The sequence below is a fragment of the Podarcis muralis genome, chromosome 17, assembly GCF_964188315.1.
Source record: "Podarcis muralis chromosome 17, rPodMur119.hap1.1, whole genome shotgun sequence".
Lineage (NCBI taxonomy): Eukaryota > Metazoa > Chordata > Lepidosauria > Squamata > Lacertidae > Podarcis > Podarcis muralis.
The window spans coordinates 11056387-11073344 of record NC_135671.1 but is presented as its reverse complement, the minus strand read 5'-3'; the positions used below and the strand labels follow the sequence as shown (position 1 = coordinate 11073344).

At 48.2% G+C, this 16958-nt stretch overlaps 2 protein-coding genes across 2 annotated transcripts; one reads left to right on the top strand and one right to left on the bottom strand.

Moving 5' to 3' along the window:
• Positions 1 to 1642: 1642 nt before the first annotated feature.
• Positions 1643 to 4329, bottom strand: LOC114587396 (transcription factor JunD-like). The gene has a single exon (XM_028711571.2). The coding sequence runs from the start codon at positions 3856 to 3858 to the stop codon at positions 2584 to 2586; it is 1275 nt and encodes a 424-aa protein (XP_028567404.2). The 5' UTR covers positions 3859 to 4329; the 3' UTR covers positions 1643 to 2583.
• Positions 4330 to 6835: 2506 nt separating this feature from the next.
• THAP1 (THAP domain containing 1) lies at positions 6836 to 16663 on the top strand. The gene is made up of 3 exons (XM_028711573.2): positions 6836 to 7698; positions 12159 to 12354; positions 16117 to 16663. Exons 1-3 carry the CDS (start codon positions 7628 to 7630, stop codon positions 16516 to 16518), a joined length of 669 nt encoding a protein of 222 aa, XP_028567406.1. The 5' UTR covers positions 6836 to 7627; the 3' UTR covers positions 16519 to 16663.
• Positions 16664 to 16958: the final 295 nt, after the last annotated feature.

The following is a 16958-nucleotide window of genomic DNA, read 5'->3' as shown; positions in this document are numbered from 1 at the left end:
AAAAAGCTCCTGATGTCATTAAGTTGGAGCGGCAATCCTATGCGTTCTTAACTTTGGAATAAGCTTGTCTTAACTTACTGAGACTTACTTCCAAGTAAATATGCAAAGCATCGCTCCAAGAATCTCTCCAAAGCATGGAAATGGTACTGTGTAATATAATCTATGATATCTGTTTATCATTCTTTATCAAGCAAGGTTGTCACAGTACTGCCTTATGGAAAGTAATATATATACACTGCCACAAGCTATTCACATGTTATATCCAGGCAACGATTGTTATATCAAGAGCTCAAGTTTAAAATAAACCACAGAAACAATAAAACTGCATTTTGAGAAGCATCCAAACTATGCTCTATACAACTGGGATCGGGGAGGAGATTTTGCACGGCACACTTTGACCAGAAAACTGTCAAAACTCTCAGTTAAACAAATTACAGGCAACAGTTTCTTTTTACTGATCCCACTTTAAAACAAATCTCAAAGACTTCAAATTTCTCTTTCCTCCTCCTACCCGGAATCACAAAGTCACAGAATTGGAAGTTGGAAGGGGTCAGGATGGTCATCCAACCCCCCTGCAGTGGAGGAATCCTGCCCACAGCCATCCCGGGGTGGGCTTGAACCACCAACCTTCTGGTTAACAGCCAGACACACTGAGAACTAGAAAATATTTACAATGGAAACTGCAATAAAATAGCTTATACACTGTTCTTGGAAGAAAAACTACCCACATTTCTATGTGTTATTCAAAACACAATACAATAGAATTGTTCTATTTTTTATTTTTTTTAAACCAAGCCTTTTCTGCATAGCAGTGGCAGTGCAAGTCTAGACATGTCTACTCAAAGGCAAGCTCCACTGAGTTCAATGGGACTTAGTCCTTAGTAAGTGGGCATAGGACTGCAGCCCCAGCCACTACAGAGCAATTACAGCTGGAATGTGCACCATGAAGGATAAATCATCTGATATTTACTCTTCCAAAACCATTTCTTTTATCATTCTGCACATTATAAAAATAAAATGTGACATTCCAAAGCATTTCAATAAATAAGCCTATCAATGTCTATCAATGTCCCAGATTTGTGCTGGCACAAGAAATAAAATGGAGCTCATAAGTCTAGAAAAAACCCCACAATGTTCTTTTTAAATAAATAGTTTTGTGTGGCACATCATCTTCTGTTGCTGTACTTTAGCACTACTCATTCATGATGAGCAAATTATCTGGCATCAGAAATTCAACCAAAACGTTCTCACAGCAACTACGGCAATCATTTTTAGACTTTCCATTATTACACCAAGAAAAACTACACTGCCATATCATCTATAATATTTATAGTATCTTCCTAAACTCTCAAAGTCTGAGCAATTCTATAAAACTTCTACAGCAGGAAAATAATAAGTTATCTCTCTGTACATAAGACTTGACAAGCCCTGTATTAGCTACGACCAACCCAAATTCTTGAGAAACATTTCACAAAACTACCCCGTGTCAAACTGCAAGGATTGTATCTTTTAAAAATATTACCGCTCTTATCAAAACACCTAGCAATCTGCATGACATACATGCCCCTTAACAAACAATTAGCACCCCATCATAGAAAATCTAAAGCCTTTTTAAAGAAATAAATAAATAAGCCTGCAGCCAAAAAATACTGGATTTTTTTTTAACAATCCCTGGCAACTTGGAAGAAAAAGCTATACAGGTTGACCCTAATCACCTTCCACCACAAAAATAATAAAAAAAATTCAAGAATCTCTAAAATATATAGTCCTCAACAAAGACAACTTCTGCCCACACCATAAGCTCAGGTGGGATCATTGAAGAGATCTTTGGACTTCCAGCAACAATCTGGTTTTGTTTTTTTCTGTGTCTGATCTGCAAAGCTTTTCAGATTTGTTTTGAGCTGGAGAAGCTAGAAAAGTGAGCACATTTTCAAGCTGGAGTTTGTTTGTTTTTGAAGATCACCAGCCTCAGGCTTCCTGCTGTAACTGGGGGGCTGTCAGAATGGCATCAACTGCTGCAGCTTCACGCACCCTCCTTCGCCCTGATGTCTGCGCACCTGACCTGTGCTCCTGAAAGAAAAACCCAAACACCACAATCTGGTTATTAATCACTTCAGCGTCACTTTCACGACTTGGCAGGAAAGCTACCGATGCTGGAAATGATCTCAAATTTGCTTCGACTGAAGAGTACTTGTTAAAAGTTTGGTTTCGGGAGTAAACAACATTCCCTGCCTGTCCAAAGCGCCTGTTGTCCCATCCTGTCCCTTAAGGAGCAGAGACTGTTACTCCCCACATTTCTTCTCCCTCCCCACCTCCCATTACGCCGCGTTTCTGTCTGGCTCTTGGGGCTCCCTTTGGAGCTGGGAAGAGGGCACAGGGGTGCATAGGGGGCGTGTGGGAGAGGAACCTCTTCACCCATCCGTTCGCCAAGCTCCTCCGATGACCGAATGGCACCTTTGGGAACCGAAGAAGAGGGAACTGAAGGTTCGCCACCATCAAGGGGTCATCCTTCCCGCTTTGCCACGCAAGGCAAGCTTGTGCGCGCCTCGGTATCTCTCCCCGTCGCGGGACGGTCGAGCGGCTTCAGCAAGCGCTGGTCTCCGGTTCTGTGGCTCCTTCTCTGCCCGGGGGCTGGCTAGCTGCCGCCGAGGTCTGCGTCGGGGCCGCCGCCGCGGCGTTAATGTGGCAGCCGCTGGAGAGGTGGCTCCGGACGCGGCCTTGCAGCTGGGTGACCTGGGCGCGCAGGAGGCTGGCGGTGGCGGCCAGCTCGGCGTTCTGCCCTTTGAGCGCCTTGACTTTCTCCTCCAGGCGGGCGATGCGCTCCAGCTTGCGCCGGCGGCACTTGGAGGCCGCGATGCGGTTGCGCAGCCGCTTGCGCTCGGCTTTCAGGCGCTCCTGGCTCTCGGCGTCCAGCGGGGACAAGGAGGAGGCCGGCGGCGGCGAGTCTCCGGACGAAAGCGCCGGAGGTGGCGGAGGAGGAGGAACCGACACCACGGCCGCCTCCGGCACCGTCTGAGGCTCCTCCAAAGCTCTGCCCGTCGAGCCGGGCGCTGGAAGGCGAGCCACGACTTGGGGAGGGAAAAAAGTGCCGCCGGCCGAGGGGCTGGCCGGGTTGAAGCCGCCCAAGGTGGTGTAGACGGCGGGCGACTCCTGGCGGGACGGAGGGCAGCAGGGCCCCCCCGGGTGGGCGGTGGGCGAGAGGGGCGCCGGAGACACGCCGAGCAGCTGGTTCTGCTTGTGCAAGTCGGCCAGGGCTTTCACGAAGCCGTCGGCGAAGCCCTCCTGCTCCTGCGTCACCGCCTGCTGCTGGGCGGAGGGCTGCGGAGACCGGTACAAGAAGGAGCCCCCGGCCGCCGCCGCCACCGAAGGCCCTCCGCCGCCGGGGCTGGCCGGACCGGCCAGGCCAGGGCTGCCCGCTTGGATCAGCAGCTGCTCTAGGTCGGCGGCCGCCGGCAGCTTCAACAGAGGCTGCAGCACGCCCGAGCCCACCTCCTGGCCGACTCCGGGCGCGTCGGGGATCAGGCGGTGCACGGCGTTGCTGGTGCCGCCCCGGGGGCGCAGCGAGGTGAAGGGACCGGTGGGCGGCAAGGCAGCGCCGGGGGTGGCAGCCGCCGCCGCCACCAAGTCCCGCTGCTGCTGCTGCTTCTTCCCGACCAGGAGCAGCTTGTGCTGTTGGTCCGCCGCGCTTTCCTCGGCCGGCTCCAGCCCCGCAGGTCCCGCTGCGCCGGGCCCGCCCGCGAAGCCCGGCAGTTGCACGAAGTCCGGGAGCAGCTCCAGCCCGTCCTCGCCGTAGAAGGGGGCCACCTCCATCTTCACGGCCACGCGGGCGCCCGAGCGCCCGCCGCCGCCACTGCTCATGCTGGGTGCGACGGCGAGCGGGGCCGGAGTTGACGTCGCTGCTGCTGCTGCTGCCGCCGCCACTAACTGAAGCTCCTTCGCTCCCAGGAGGGGAAAAGAGGAGGCGCGCAGCCTCGAAGGCGCCGCCGGCGGCAGCAGACCCTCACCGGGCGCGCCCGCTCGCCGCCTCCTGCCCCAGGGCAGCCGCCCGGGGCTCGCCGCTTTCTACTTGTGGCATTTTCGGGAAGAAAACTCTTCCCACCCCCCGCCAGAGGAACTGATGTCAAAAACGCCTCGCCTTAGCAGTTCCTGCCGCTCCGCCTTTCCAGGCTGCGGCCGCGGCGGCGCTCACACTGCCCTCTAGGCTCCGGCGCTGCCGAGGCTGGCCGAGCGGCCTTGGGCTGGCTCGCCTGCTGCTTTTCTTTGTTTACGGAAGGCGATCGCAAGCAAAACAAAGGGAAAGGGGGCGCTGCTGCTTCTAAAGAGCTGGCATGGGAAGGTGGCATAGAGAGAAGAGAGATTAGAACAGTGCTGTAAATCTGAATGTGGGAAGGGTTCCTTTTAGATCCCCCCCCCCCCCCGTGCGCACCCATACTATAGAGAATATCTTCGGCCGCAAATCTCTTCCAAGGTGCTTTGCAGTTAATACCGCAGGCTTTTAAAGACACCTGATGACGAGTGACAGAGCACGTGCCTGCTTTACCAACCAAAAGAAAAACCTAATGCACAGAGGCATGTGGATTTAATTCCAGATCTTTAAGCATAAATGCAGGGGAAAGTACGGGAATTTTTAAGATGCTCGAAACGGTGGTCAAAGCAGGTAGGTGGACGAATAGCAGACAGACTTGTACAACCAATAACAACCAACAGCCTAAAGCCACCCCTCAACTTGATGATATTCAGGGACCACTCAGGCTGTTTTGTTGTTGCCATAGGTGAAAATTAATTTTGTCGTTCTCCTTTGATTGCAGTCCCTGTTCTCTACACTGCATAGAGGTATCTCATTTCTTCAAGTATAAGGAGTGATGGAAAAGGGAATATTGCATTCAGGAAAATAGAAGCTTAGGGAGCTGCTGCCTATCATGCCGGACCATTTGTCCATCTATGAGAGTACTATATACATGACTGGCTACAGTTTTCCAGGGTTTCAGACAAGAATTCCCCTCAGTCCTATATGCAGATGCAAGGCAGTCAGCCAGGGACCTACCAATGAGATAAGTTAAAATATGTCAAAAGCTAGGCAGAACAGAAAACATCTAAACCTTCACCTAAAAATATTTGAAGGAGCCAATCTAGCCTTTCTTGGGAAGAAGGTCCTTAATCAGGATGGGCCCAATAAAAAGACACACATCCCAGCCAACTTCATCACTCTTGCCAGCAAAATCAGGGCAGGGCTTCCAAATATGAATGCAATTGATGGATAGTTTATACAGGAGGAGGTGGCCCTTCAAATATTCTAGTCCAGGACCATTCAGGACCTCACAGAGGTAATATAATAGCCAGTACCTTGAATTTAAACAAGGCTTTTTTGAAATGGTCAAAAAAGCAAGCACCAAATATTATTTTGGCATCAGCTGTAATTTCCCAATATTTCCCAAGGGCAGCAATATGGCACATTGCAACAATTTACCTTGGGTGTGACTAAGGCAGGTGCAGGAGTGGGCAGGTCTACTTTCTCTGTTGGGTATGTTTAGCCTGGTACAGAGGAGACCAAGAGGATAGCCGTCTTCAAATATCTAAAAGGCTGTCACATGGAGCAAACTTGTTTTCTTCTGCTCCAGAGGCTAGGACCTGAACAAATAGCTTTAAGTTACAAGACAGGAGATGCTGCCATCAGGAATAACTTTTTGACAGTAATAGCTGTTTGACAGTGAAACAGACTCCCACAAGTCTATGTTCTGCCCTCAACACCATAGTTCAGTCAGTAGAGCATGAGGGTTGTGCGTTCAAACTCCACATTGGATGAAAGATTCCTGTATTGCAATAGGTTGGACTAGTAAATTGTAAACTGTATGGTCTGGCTTAGAAGACGCACGATCCAATATTACTCCTGAAACCCTGCTGGTTGCTATGGTAGGGAGTGATTTGCTTAACACTGGCTGGTAACCCAACTTACTCCCCTCAACTGTTCCTTATAAGGCTTGGTTTCCAGACCCTTGATCATCTTTGTCACCCTCCTTAGCAGACATTCCAGCTTGTCAATACCCTTCTTAAACTGTGGTGCCCTGAACTGGACACAGCATTCCAGGTACAGTCTAACCAAGGCAAAATAGAGTGGGACTATTACTTCCCATGATTGGGACACTATACTTCTGTTGATGCAGCCTAGAAGAGCATTTGCTTTTTTTGCTGCTGTATCACACTGTTGACTCATGTTAAGCTTATGGTGTACTGTGACCCCTAGACCCTTTTCACATGTACTACTGGCAATCAAGGTGTTCCCCATCATATTTGTGCAGCTGGTTCTTCCTGCCTAAATGCCTTACACACTCCTCTCTCACAATGGGCAAGTTCCCCTAATGTTTTCTCACCCTAGAGCAGAAACCACTTCGCTGTCACAACATATCCATCCAACAATATACTCGTTAGCTCCACATTAACGAGAGCCTAGAGAAAAAATACACATCTACTAACCCAGGATATAACACCCACTCCCCTCCTGTCTCCCCATGGGTGTTGGGTGGGGCGGGGCGGACAGGACCCACAAGAACAGGCTCACATACTGGAGCATGGAACAATTGTTCTCCTTCTACTAGCATCCCCATCAACAGATAATGAACATTCCATACAACTCCATACTTTTTACCTAATGGCCTAGATTTTAAAAAATGAAAGTCCACAAAGCCATATTCAAAAAAGGGCACATCACCCTTTGGGGCCATTCCATCGAGGCTGGTGGTACTTATGTGCATAAATTGTATGAGACCAAAGCTGTGCTATTACAGGAGTTCCCTGAGGAAGGCCAAGGGTGAAACAGATACTTTCGATTCCAAACACAGACACCTGCAGCTCAATTTTTTAAGCTACTGTTGACTTTAATCATTTGTTTTTAAATACCTGTTTCTGGCTTCTTCTTTTTACTGAGAATTCTAATGTTTTATATCTTTGTAACACAACCACTGCACAGTTCACAATTAAGCAATATAAACTGTGCGGTTTACAATCAAGCGATATATATGTCTTGTTGAGTTAAAAAAAATCCTTAGTACTTGGTTACTTAGGAGTAAGCACAGTTCAGTTCAATGGGGTTACTCTTAAGTAAGTAGGAGCAAGCGCGCAGCCCTAAAAGGAAGAACAAATCACGCAGAAATTCTTCCATCTGTCTCTCGCTTCACTTTCAGAACGATTTAAAATAGGCATCTGCGAGAGGCCACCCTATGCGCAAGCTCAGCTTTCAAACCAGCCCTTTTGAAGAGGGCAACAAGCCACTGTTCGGACGCACGTACAGTTACGAGCGCGGGAGCCAAGGTAGGCACGTCAAAATCTGAACGGCCGCTCCTATTGGACGCAGCGAGCAGAGACGTGCCGCACCCAAACCATCACGGGGCGTGACCAATAGCAAAGCACGGTGGCGGCGCTCTCGCGAGAGTTGCTCTGAAGCTGGCAGCGCCATGTTGAAGTAGGGAGAGGCCACAGCCAGCTTATGTCGTTCTTCGGGTTTTTTAAATTTTAAAAAAGGGACGCCGAGGCCTCGGGGAGGTATTTGGATCTTCGCGGCCTTCTAAGTGTGTTTTCGAGCTCCCGAAAAAAAAAAAATTTACGGCGGTCGAAGGAGGGCGGCAGCGAGAGGATGGTGCAGTCTTGCTCTGCCTACCGTTGCCGGAATCGATACGACAAAGAGAAGCCCATCTCCTTCCACAAGTGAGTAGGGGCGGTGGCAGGAAAGCTTGAAAGGAGGGCGCGAGGAGACAAGAGAGAGAAAGAGGGCGGGAGCGCGCGCGCGCGCGCGCGCCCACCCGGCCGCCTGAGCGGGCGGGAAAGGGAGAGATGCCGTTTGCTTCACGAGGCGGAGCCACAGCGCGTGCGCGCTCCGAAGCAGCGAGGGGGAGGGGGGGGAAACTGTTAAAATGTACGCTGCGTTGGCCTTTATACTGAAGAGACGCGGAGACGAAGAAGGCGGGGCTAATCGAGCTCCGGTTGTTAATTAAAAACAAAACCAAAAAAAACCCGTGATGGGGGGCGGGGCCGGGATTCGAAGATGTGCTTTGTGGGCTGCGCGTGAGGCAGATTAACCGTCACTGACAGGCTACCTCAAGTGCCATCTCGAGCCTAATTTCTGGTGTTTTTCCCCTCCCTTTTTCTTTTGGTACAAGCCGTAACTAAGCACATAAAAAGCGCCGTTTTTAGTCCGTTTGCAGCAGCAGAAGCATTAGAGTTTTCGTGGCTTCACAGGTGTATTGGTTGCTTGAGCTGTTGTGACCCCCCCTCACGAGTTATAATCTTCTGACGTCTACAACAATAAACACTGTTTGTCTTTAAAGCGTCTCAATGTTTTGTTTTTTTAGCCCAGGGGACGTGCTCTCCTCTTTCCGTTCTGCAGCACCCCATCCATCTCTGAACCACTCGCTGTACTGTCACCCCTGCTTCTTCCATAAATATTCCATAAATATCTTTGTATTCCGGCAGGTCACCTCTATCTCTTACCCTCCCACTTTTCTGTTTTTCTCCTCCCCCTTCCCCCAAATCTATGTATCTCCATCTGTCAACTGACCTTTTTTTTTTTCTTGCCCAACAAGACAGGTTTGTGTTTGTTTTTTTAATCCACTACACTGAATTTTGCGGTAATAAATAACACAATTTTTATGAGTTTGGGTAGACCGGTGTTTCCCAAACGTGGGTCTCCAGCTCAGCTGTTTTTGGAGCTACAATTCCTATCATCCCTGACCGCTGGTCGTGCTAGCTAGGGATGATTGGAGTTGTAGTCCAAAAACAGCTGGGGACCCAAGTTTGGGAAAGGCTGGGGTAGACCCAAGATCAGGGATGGGGGTGGTCCTCCAGATGCTGCGGAACTTGTGTTGGCCCCAGGCAACGTGGTCAATGGTTAGTGTTTATAGCAGTTGTCCTGCAACATCTGGAAGGGCAGAGGTTCCCCATGCCTAGATCTTTCCACAAAGAGGTAGGAAAGAAGCACAAAAACAGTCATTTGGCATTTCACATCTGAATACCAAAATCAGAAAAAGGTCCACAGCTGTTTCACAGTTGTTCACGTCTAAGGTAAAGGTACCCCTGCCCGTACGGGCCAGTTGTGACCCACTCTGGGGTTGTGTGCCCATCTCGCTTAAGAGGCCGGGGGCCAGCGCTGTCCGGAGACACTTCCGGGTCACGTGGCCAGCGTGACGAAGCTGCTCTGGCGAGACTGCACCAGCGCAGCACACGGAAACGCCGTTTACCTTCCTGCTATAAAGTGGTACCTATTTATCTACTTGCACTTGAGGGTGCTTTCGAACTGCTAGGTGGGCAGGAGCTGGGACCGAACGACGGGAGCTCACCCCGCTGCGGGGATTCGAACCGCCGACCATACGATCGGCAAGTCCTAGGCGCTGAGGTTTTACCCACAGCGCCACCTGCGTCACGTCTGCTCACTAGCAAATCATTGCAGGTATTATTTGCTGCAGGGTGAAGTAATACAAGTGGTCCCTGAGGAAATCCAGAAGTCCTATTCCTAACTCCCCTAATTTTAGCCGAAACATCACTGCCTTGTAGCAGCGGCCTGAAAACTGCTAAAGGGGCTGTTGCTATAGGTAAAGGGTAATTCAAGTGCTGCCCCTCCTTGGCATGATCAATAAGTTGCACTCTTAACAGGATTTCCAGTTGAAATCCAGTTTGTAGACCCCAAAATGAACTTTTTTTCTGTTTTTGCAGTGCTTTGATATACCGTAACTGTGCCTCATTAAACAAACGAGCAAACATTTAAAGCTAAGCGAGGATGTTTTTGTTTTGCCTGGCAGGCTTTCTGAGCTCTGAAATTCCTTGAGACAAGCAGAAATTCAGGGATGAGAAAGTTTTTGGCTTTTGAAGCTGCACGTGTTGCTTTGCTTTTTTAAAAGGCGCACAAATTCATTTACAGGCTCCTTTTTGCTGCACTGCTTCGAAAGTTATCACAACTTAAGCTGCATTTGATTTAATGAGGACTTTTTAAGCAACTAACTCACTCTGGATCCAATCCCATGTTTTCTAATAAATTAGCAAGTGAGTTGAATATGGCTAAAGGGACAAGGGCTGTCTTTAAAGGCTGTATGCCTGGTAGAAATTCAGCAAGTATAATATTCCCAATATAGATATATCTGAGGTGCAGCATATGGCATATCTGTCTATTATGTAGCCTTTTAAAGGCACAGAAGGTTTTTTCCAGCTCATGTCCACCACCACTATTGAAGCATAATCTGTAGTAATTCCTCTTGTATCAAGTGAACAACTCATGCTTGATTTACGAGTATTTTATGTGTAGAGGTGTTAGCTGTATTTCTCATTCTAAACATCTGTTATAACCATCTTCCTTCAAACCATTTACTAAAATCAAGCGTATCCAGGCTATCTTATGATTGCAGAACCAGGGAAATCTTCACAGCATTCCATGGCTTTGTGGATCTCAGCGCCCAACGTTCAAGATCTCAGTTTGACAACATTTACTGTTAGGATATGGACAGCCCACAGCCTGTTCTCTGGCAAATTTTACAGGCTTGAAGAAACAGCACCAGTTTCCCTCACACTGGTCATATTGCCCTGCCCCTGAGCCAAGCTGAAACATAATCCTGTAAACTTTCGGTGGTACTCTGTGTTCCCAATAAAGCACATTTGCTTTAGTTTTAACAGGTCAAACATGCACTTTAGTTTGACAGGCCTCTTCTCATTTTTTGGCCAAAAACACAGTTCTGTTTCAGCTGTTCCTTCTTACTGTCCAGTGAAAACCTATATTTTCAATGGAGAAGTAAAAAAGAAAGTAAACTCACTCAATTCTATCAGGTGGTTAGAATTACATGGACTGAAAAGAGGTAGATCTCCTGAGTTTTGTTTTAATTCTTTGTACTTCTTATTTATAAACCAAATAAGTAAAACACATATGCTGAATGTGTTCTCTTATTGTCATCTTTTCTGCACTCACTGATAACCCATCTACCTTTTTCTTTTTAAAAACACCAGAGTTTTATTCTGTAAGGATATTTAATTTTGTGAAAAGTCTGTTAATGTTTTGTTTGCCACCTTAGGCTCCTTTGGGAGGAAGGGCGGAATAAAAGTCTAATTAATAATAATACAACAATCAGAGAGCAACATTCAAAGGCACTACAATAAAATGAAATCTCCAGCCCTGCCTACTTTATTTGATTTTACATTCATTCCTGTGTACTGCCACCATTTTTCTACAATTCTGATTGGAACCAGAAGCAAGTCCTGTGTGGAACTCCTGTTATTTATATCTTTTAAAATCACTTTGAAAACAGCTTCTGGGACAGTTTATTATTGTTGCCTCATAGACAAAGTGGGGAAATATCCTTGCTAGTTTATATAGGATGGACCAACGGAATGGGTGCAAATAATAACCTATTAATTGCCTAGCCTTGTTTCAGTGTTGCTGTAAGATTGCCGCCCTAAATGCCTGACTTTATGGAAGTCCCATTGCTTTATCTGCTTACTTTAGTTAAACTGCAGTCCCACCATGGTCAAAGGCCAGCTTAGGAGCCTTAGGACGTGGTCAGGATGAATCCTGCGCTGCTAGAGCCTCCAGTTACATCTTGGAGAGCTCATCCATTGATAGTGGGGAATGGGATGTGTTGAGGGTCGCTGTGGATCTACAAGAGTCAAAACTTCTTTGGACTCCTGACACAGTATTAGAGTTGGAGAACAAAAGGCATTTAATTTAAATTGAAAAGCCAGAAGGAGAACAGAATTGGGAGAAAAATCAGATTTGAAATAATGAGCTTTTAAAATAAGTACAGTACTTCTGACTTTTGAATATTAGGTACAGTGGTACCTCAGGTTACATACGCTTCAGGTTACAAACGCTTCAGGTTACAGACTCCGCTAACCCAGAAATAGTGCTTCAGGTTAAGAACTTTGCTTCAGGATGAGAACAGAAATCGGGCTCCAGCGGCGCGGTGGCAGCAGGAGGCCCCATTAGCTAAAGTGGTGCTTCAGGTTAAGAACAGTTTCAGGTTAAGAACGGACCTCCAGAACGAATTAAGTACTTAACCTGAGGTACCACTGTACTAGTTGGTGGGTTCCCCAGTATTTCTCTACACACAGGAGTACACTTCCCTAGCATTCTTTGAATAATCTCTCTGCTCCATCCACCAAATTCTGCTCAAATTATCTTTTGTTTGTAGGTTTCCCCTCACAAGGCCTGATCTCTGTAAGAAATGGGAAGCTGCGGTTAGAAGGAAAAATTTCAAACCAACAAAGTATAGCAGCATTTGTTCTGAACATTTTACTCCAGATTGCTTCAAAAGAGAATGCAACAACAAGCTACTAAAAGACAACGCTGTGCCAACAATATTTTGCCATACAGAACCAAATGTGAAGGTAAGTGAGGTTTGTGGATCTTTTATAATAACGTCTATTATTCACAGATACATTTGTTTATACATAAGCATTGGTTCTTTTTCTAAGCGACAGATATTGTGTGAAGAGGAGAGCAGTTATTAGCATTGGCGACAAATAGGTAAAGGTAAAGGTACCCCTTCCCGTACGGGCCAGTCTTGACAGACTCTAGGGTTGTGCGCCCATCTCACTCAAGAGGCCAGGGGCCAGCGCTGTCCGGAGACACTTCCGGGTCACGTGGCCAGCGTGACATCGCTGCTCTGGTGAGCCAGAGCCGCACACGGAAACGCCGTTTACCTTCCCGCCAGTAAGCAGTCCCTATTTATCTACTTGCACCCGGGGGTGCTTTCGAACTGCTAGGTTGGCAGGCGCTGGGACCGAGCAACGGGAGCGCACCCCGCCGCGGGGATTCGAACCGCCGACCTTTCGATCGGCAAGTCCTAGGTGCTGAGGCTTTTACCCACAGCGCCACCCGCGTCCCTTGGCGACAAATAGGAGAAGGCTGAATTGCTCAGTTCCTGCATCTTGATATAGTAACTAGAATTGGCTCTCTACTCCTCTACTACTCGCTCCCATTAATTGAACACTTTTTTTTTTAGTTGTTGGGGCCTTCAGTGTAAAAATGTGAAAGTGGCTTTTTCATTAGGTTGCAACTTCTAAAGTGTTGTTGGCACTTTTAAACACTTGGTCCTACAAAGGTCCTACACCCAATAAACTACAGTGGTGCCTCGCAAGACGAAAAGAATCCGTTCCGCGAGACTCTTCGTCTTGCGGTTTTTTCGTCTTGCGAAGCAAGCCCATTAGCGGCTTAGCGGATTAGCGCTATTAGCGGGCTTAGCGGATCAGCTGATTAGCGGCTTAGCGGATCAGCTGATAAGCGGCTTAGCGGATCAGCTGTTAAGCGGCTTAGCGATCAGCTGTTAAGCGGCTTAGCGGATCAGCTGATAAGCGGCTTAGCCGCTTGGGAAAGGGGGGGGGGAGGAAAAAAACCCTGCAGGAACTCGCAATACATTTTCGTCTTGCGAAGCAAGCCCATAGGAAATTTGTTTTGCGAAGCACCTCCAAAACGGAAAACCCTTTCGTCTAGCGGGTTTTCCGTCTTGCGAGGCATTCGTCTTGCGGGGCACCACTGTAGATGGCTTCCATAACAGCTCGGAGAGAGTGAATGAGCTGTGAGCAGTGCCTCTCCTTTAAGGTGGTATACTATTTGCTTTCCTCACCGTTGCAAGGGCACTAAACATTTGACAGTATGTGTGGCTACAAAGTACCCCGTTTTGCCTTATGATTCCTGGAGAGGATCGCTGCTCCAAGCTACTCACTGTAAGGCCTGTAGCCTTGCCTGCCAAAGGTTCTAGGTTCAGCCAGGAAATGTCCCTGGTCTGAAACGTTGGAGACCTGCAGCCAGACAATGCAGACAGTACATAGACCAATGACCTAAAGCGGTTTTTGTATTGCATTTGTAAGCCTCAAACCTTCTTCCCACCTTCTCAGTAGGGGGAGTGGGGAGATGAACTGCTGGGGGTGGGAGGGGCAAGATGGTTTTCCGATTTCAAACTCAATTCTTAGTTGTAGGGCAGGGCGATGTATCGATACAGCGTCTGAAATCAGTTTGAAGTCCACATTGCGGTAACAGTTTAATAGTATTCAGCATGGCGATATACCGCAAATCACAATGTGTGCATGTGTGTTATGTGAAAAACAATGATAACTTCTCTCATGCTAACCCTGTTGATTCTTCCTGCTAACCCTGTTGCTCTGTACCAGGGGTCAGCAAACTTTTTCAGCAGGGGGCCGGTCCACTGTCCCTCAGACCTTGTAGGGGGCCGGACTATATTTTGGAAAAAGAAAGAAAGAACGAATTCCTGTGCCCCACAAATAACCAGAGATGCATTTTAAATACCATATTTTTCGCCCTATAGGACGCACTTTCCCCCCTCCAAAACGGAAGGGGAAATCTGGGTGCGTCCTATGGGGCGAATGCAGGCTTTCGCTGAGGCTTTCGCTGAAGCACCGACCCCTCTCGCTCTCCAGGCTTCAGGAAGACATCCGCAGCCTAGGCAGCCCTGCGGGAGGTCCCGCAGGGCTGTCTAGGCTGCGGATAGCAGCCTGCTTCCCGGAGCGTCGGGCGCCCTGAAAGCAGAGCGCCCGGCGCTTCAGGAATACATCCGCCGCCTAGGCAGCCCTGCAGGAGTTCCCCGCAGGGCTGTCTAGGCTGCGGATAGCAGCCTGCCACCCGGCGGGCGGGGCGCCCTCAAGCAGAGCGCCCCGCCCGCCGGACAGACATCCGCAGCGTGGGGAGCCCTGCAGGAGTTCCCCGCAAGGCTCCCCACACTGCGGATAGCAGCCTGCCGCCCGGCGGGCGGGGCGCCCTCAAGCAGAGTGCCCCGCCCGCCGGACAGACATCCGCAGCGTGGGGAGCCCTGCAGGAGTTCCCCGCAAGTCTCCCCACGCTGCGGATAGCAGCCTGCCGCCCGCCGGACAGACATCCGCAGCGTGGGGAGCCCTGCAGGAGTTCCCCGCAAGGCTCCCCACGCTGCGGATAGCAGCCTGCCCCCTGGCGCGTGGGGCACCCTGAAGCAGAGCGCCCCTCACGCCGGGCAGACATCGGCCAGCCCCACAAGCTCGGGGGACAGCAGGGAGGCGCAGCGCCGCCATCCCGCTGTTCCTCGACCTGGTTCGGTTTCCCCGACCTGCTTTTGGGGGGAAATAAAGGAAAAAATTTTTTCCTTTATTTCCCCCCCAAAAAACTAGGTGCGTCCTATGGGACGGAGCGTCCTATGGGACGAAAAATACGGTAAAAGCACACACTCTACTCATGTAAAAACACGCTGATTCCAGGACCCTCCGTAGGCCGGATTTAGAAGGCGATTGGGCCAGATCCGGCCCCCGGGCCTTAGTTTGCCTACCCATGCTCTGTACTATAAAATAACAGTTGTAACAATATGCTAAAGGCAAGTAAAAATTTATCAGTTTTAGACTCCTAAGTAGTGGCAGATGCCAGGATATTACCACATTCGCCTCTACATACTTCCATCCTTATTTCAGACATCATATGTCAGTATATTGCTATGTTTAGCTGGTGAAATATCACGATGTTGAAAATCAGACGTCGCTCAGCCCTACTTAGAAATTTAAAAGCAGGCATTCCTACGCCCACAGGAATATCCTCTATTCATGGATAGATTATTGCTTTTACACTGGAAAGCTGCTGCATAGCAGCATTCTCATCATCAGCACCGTTTTTTGGTGCCCCTGGGAATTTTCTAATGGGGTTTATCACTCTTTCCCATACACTCTGAGAAGTGCCCGGGTTTCTACATGGTGCAGCAGGACAGGGGAGCTGGAGTGTAAGTGTTCAAGTTATTGTGGTGTGGATTAATCTATCCTCAGTGGTTACATTTCAGATGTGGCTTGGTAGTGAGAAGAGAATGGTATCTTATGGAAGTATAAGGCTTTTGTATCACTCCAAGGAGGGGAAATGGAAGACTGAGATGCTCAGAGATATACCCAACTGTCTTTAAATAGTGTAAAAATGTATAATACCCAAACACCAATGGATAAAGTTATCAATCTACTGTTAAAATTGGCTATTTAAATAGATACTTAACACTGGAAATTGTGAGATTACAGTTTTCTTCAAACAAGCTATATCGATTAGCAAATTGTAGTTGCTGCCTAAAAAAAATTGCAGATGCCTTTAACAAAACAAACTTAAATGGTATGTTCTTGTCTTGTTGTTTTTAGTCTGAAGGCACTCAAGAACCACTTGAAGTACCATCTCCCCCTTCTCCTTCACCTCCTCCTCCACCACCACCTCAAACTGATCCAAGACTAGTAGACCCCAGCATTGGATTGTTAATGCCCCCGCTTCACACTCCCAATAATATTGCTGTTTTTTGTGATCACAACTATACTGTAGAGGATACAGTACACCAGAGAAAAAGAATTCAGCAGCTGGAAGAACAGGTGGATAAGCTGAGGAAGAAGCTTAAGACTGCACAGCAGCGATGTAGACGTCAGGAGAAACAGATTGAAAAACTGAGAGAGCTTGTTCAGTTTCAGAAGGAAAAAGACGTCATCCCTGGCAAAGGTGGCTATGTGATTCTGCCTAATGACTATTTTGAAATTGTGGAAGTACCTGCCTAGAAGGCTTATGTCTATATTTATGGGGCACTGCCAAATTGAGCCTCATCAGACTAACTCAGAAGTTCATTTTAAAATGCAATGCTTTCTAGTTCTGTGTAGAAGATACTTCAGCCCTTGAGCATATTAAAAAATTGCTATATAAGAATTCTTCGTCACTGACTTTCTGGCATTTTTATTTATCAGTTGCTCAATAATGATAGTTGCAGTAATTGCAGGAGGTGATCATTTTGTGCGAGGGTTCAGTTTCCGGCCCCTGCATGCGTCGGCAGAACACGCACAAGTGTGTTACACCTTGCCCCCATTACACCTCCATTCTGCCCTCTTCTGGGTCCATAACATACTTCACTTATAGCATAGTCCTATGGATTTCTATTCATAAGTAAGTCTCACTGTGTTCAGTGGGGCTTACTCCCAGGTAAGTGTGCATAGGATTGCCACCT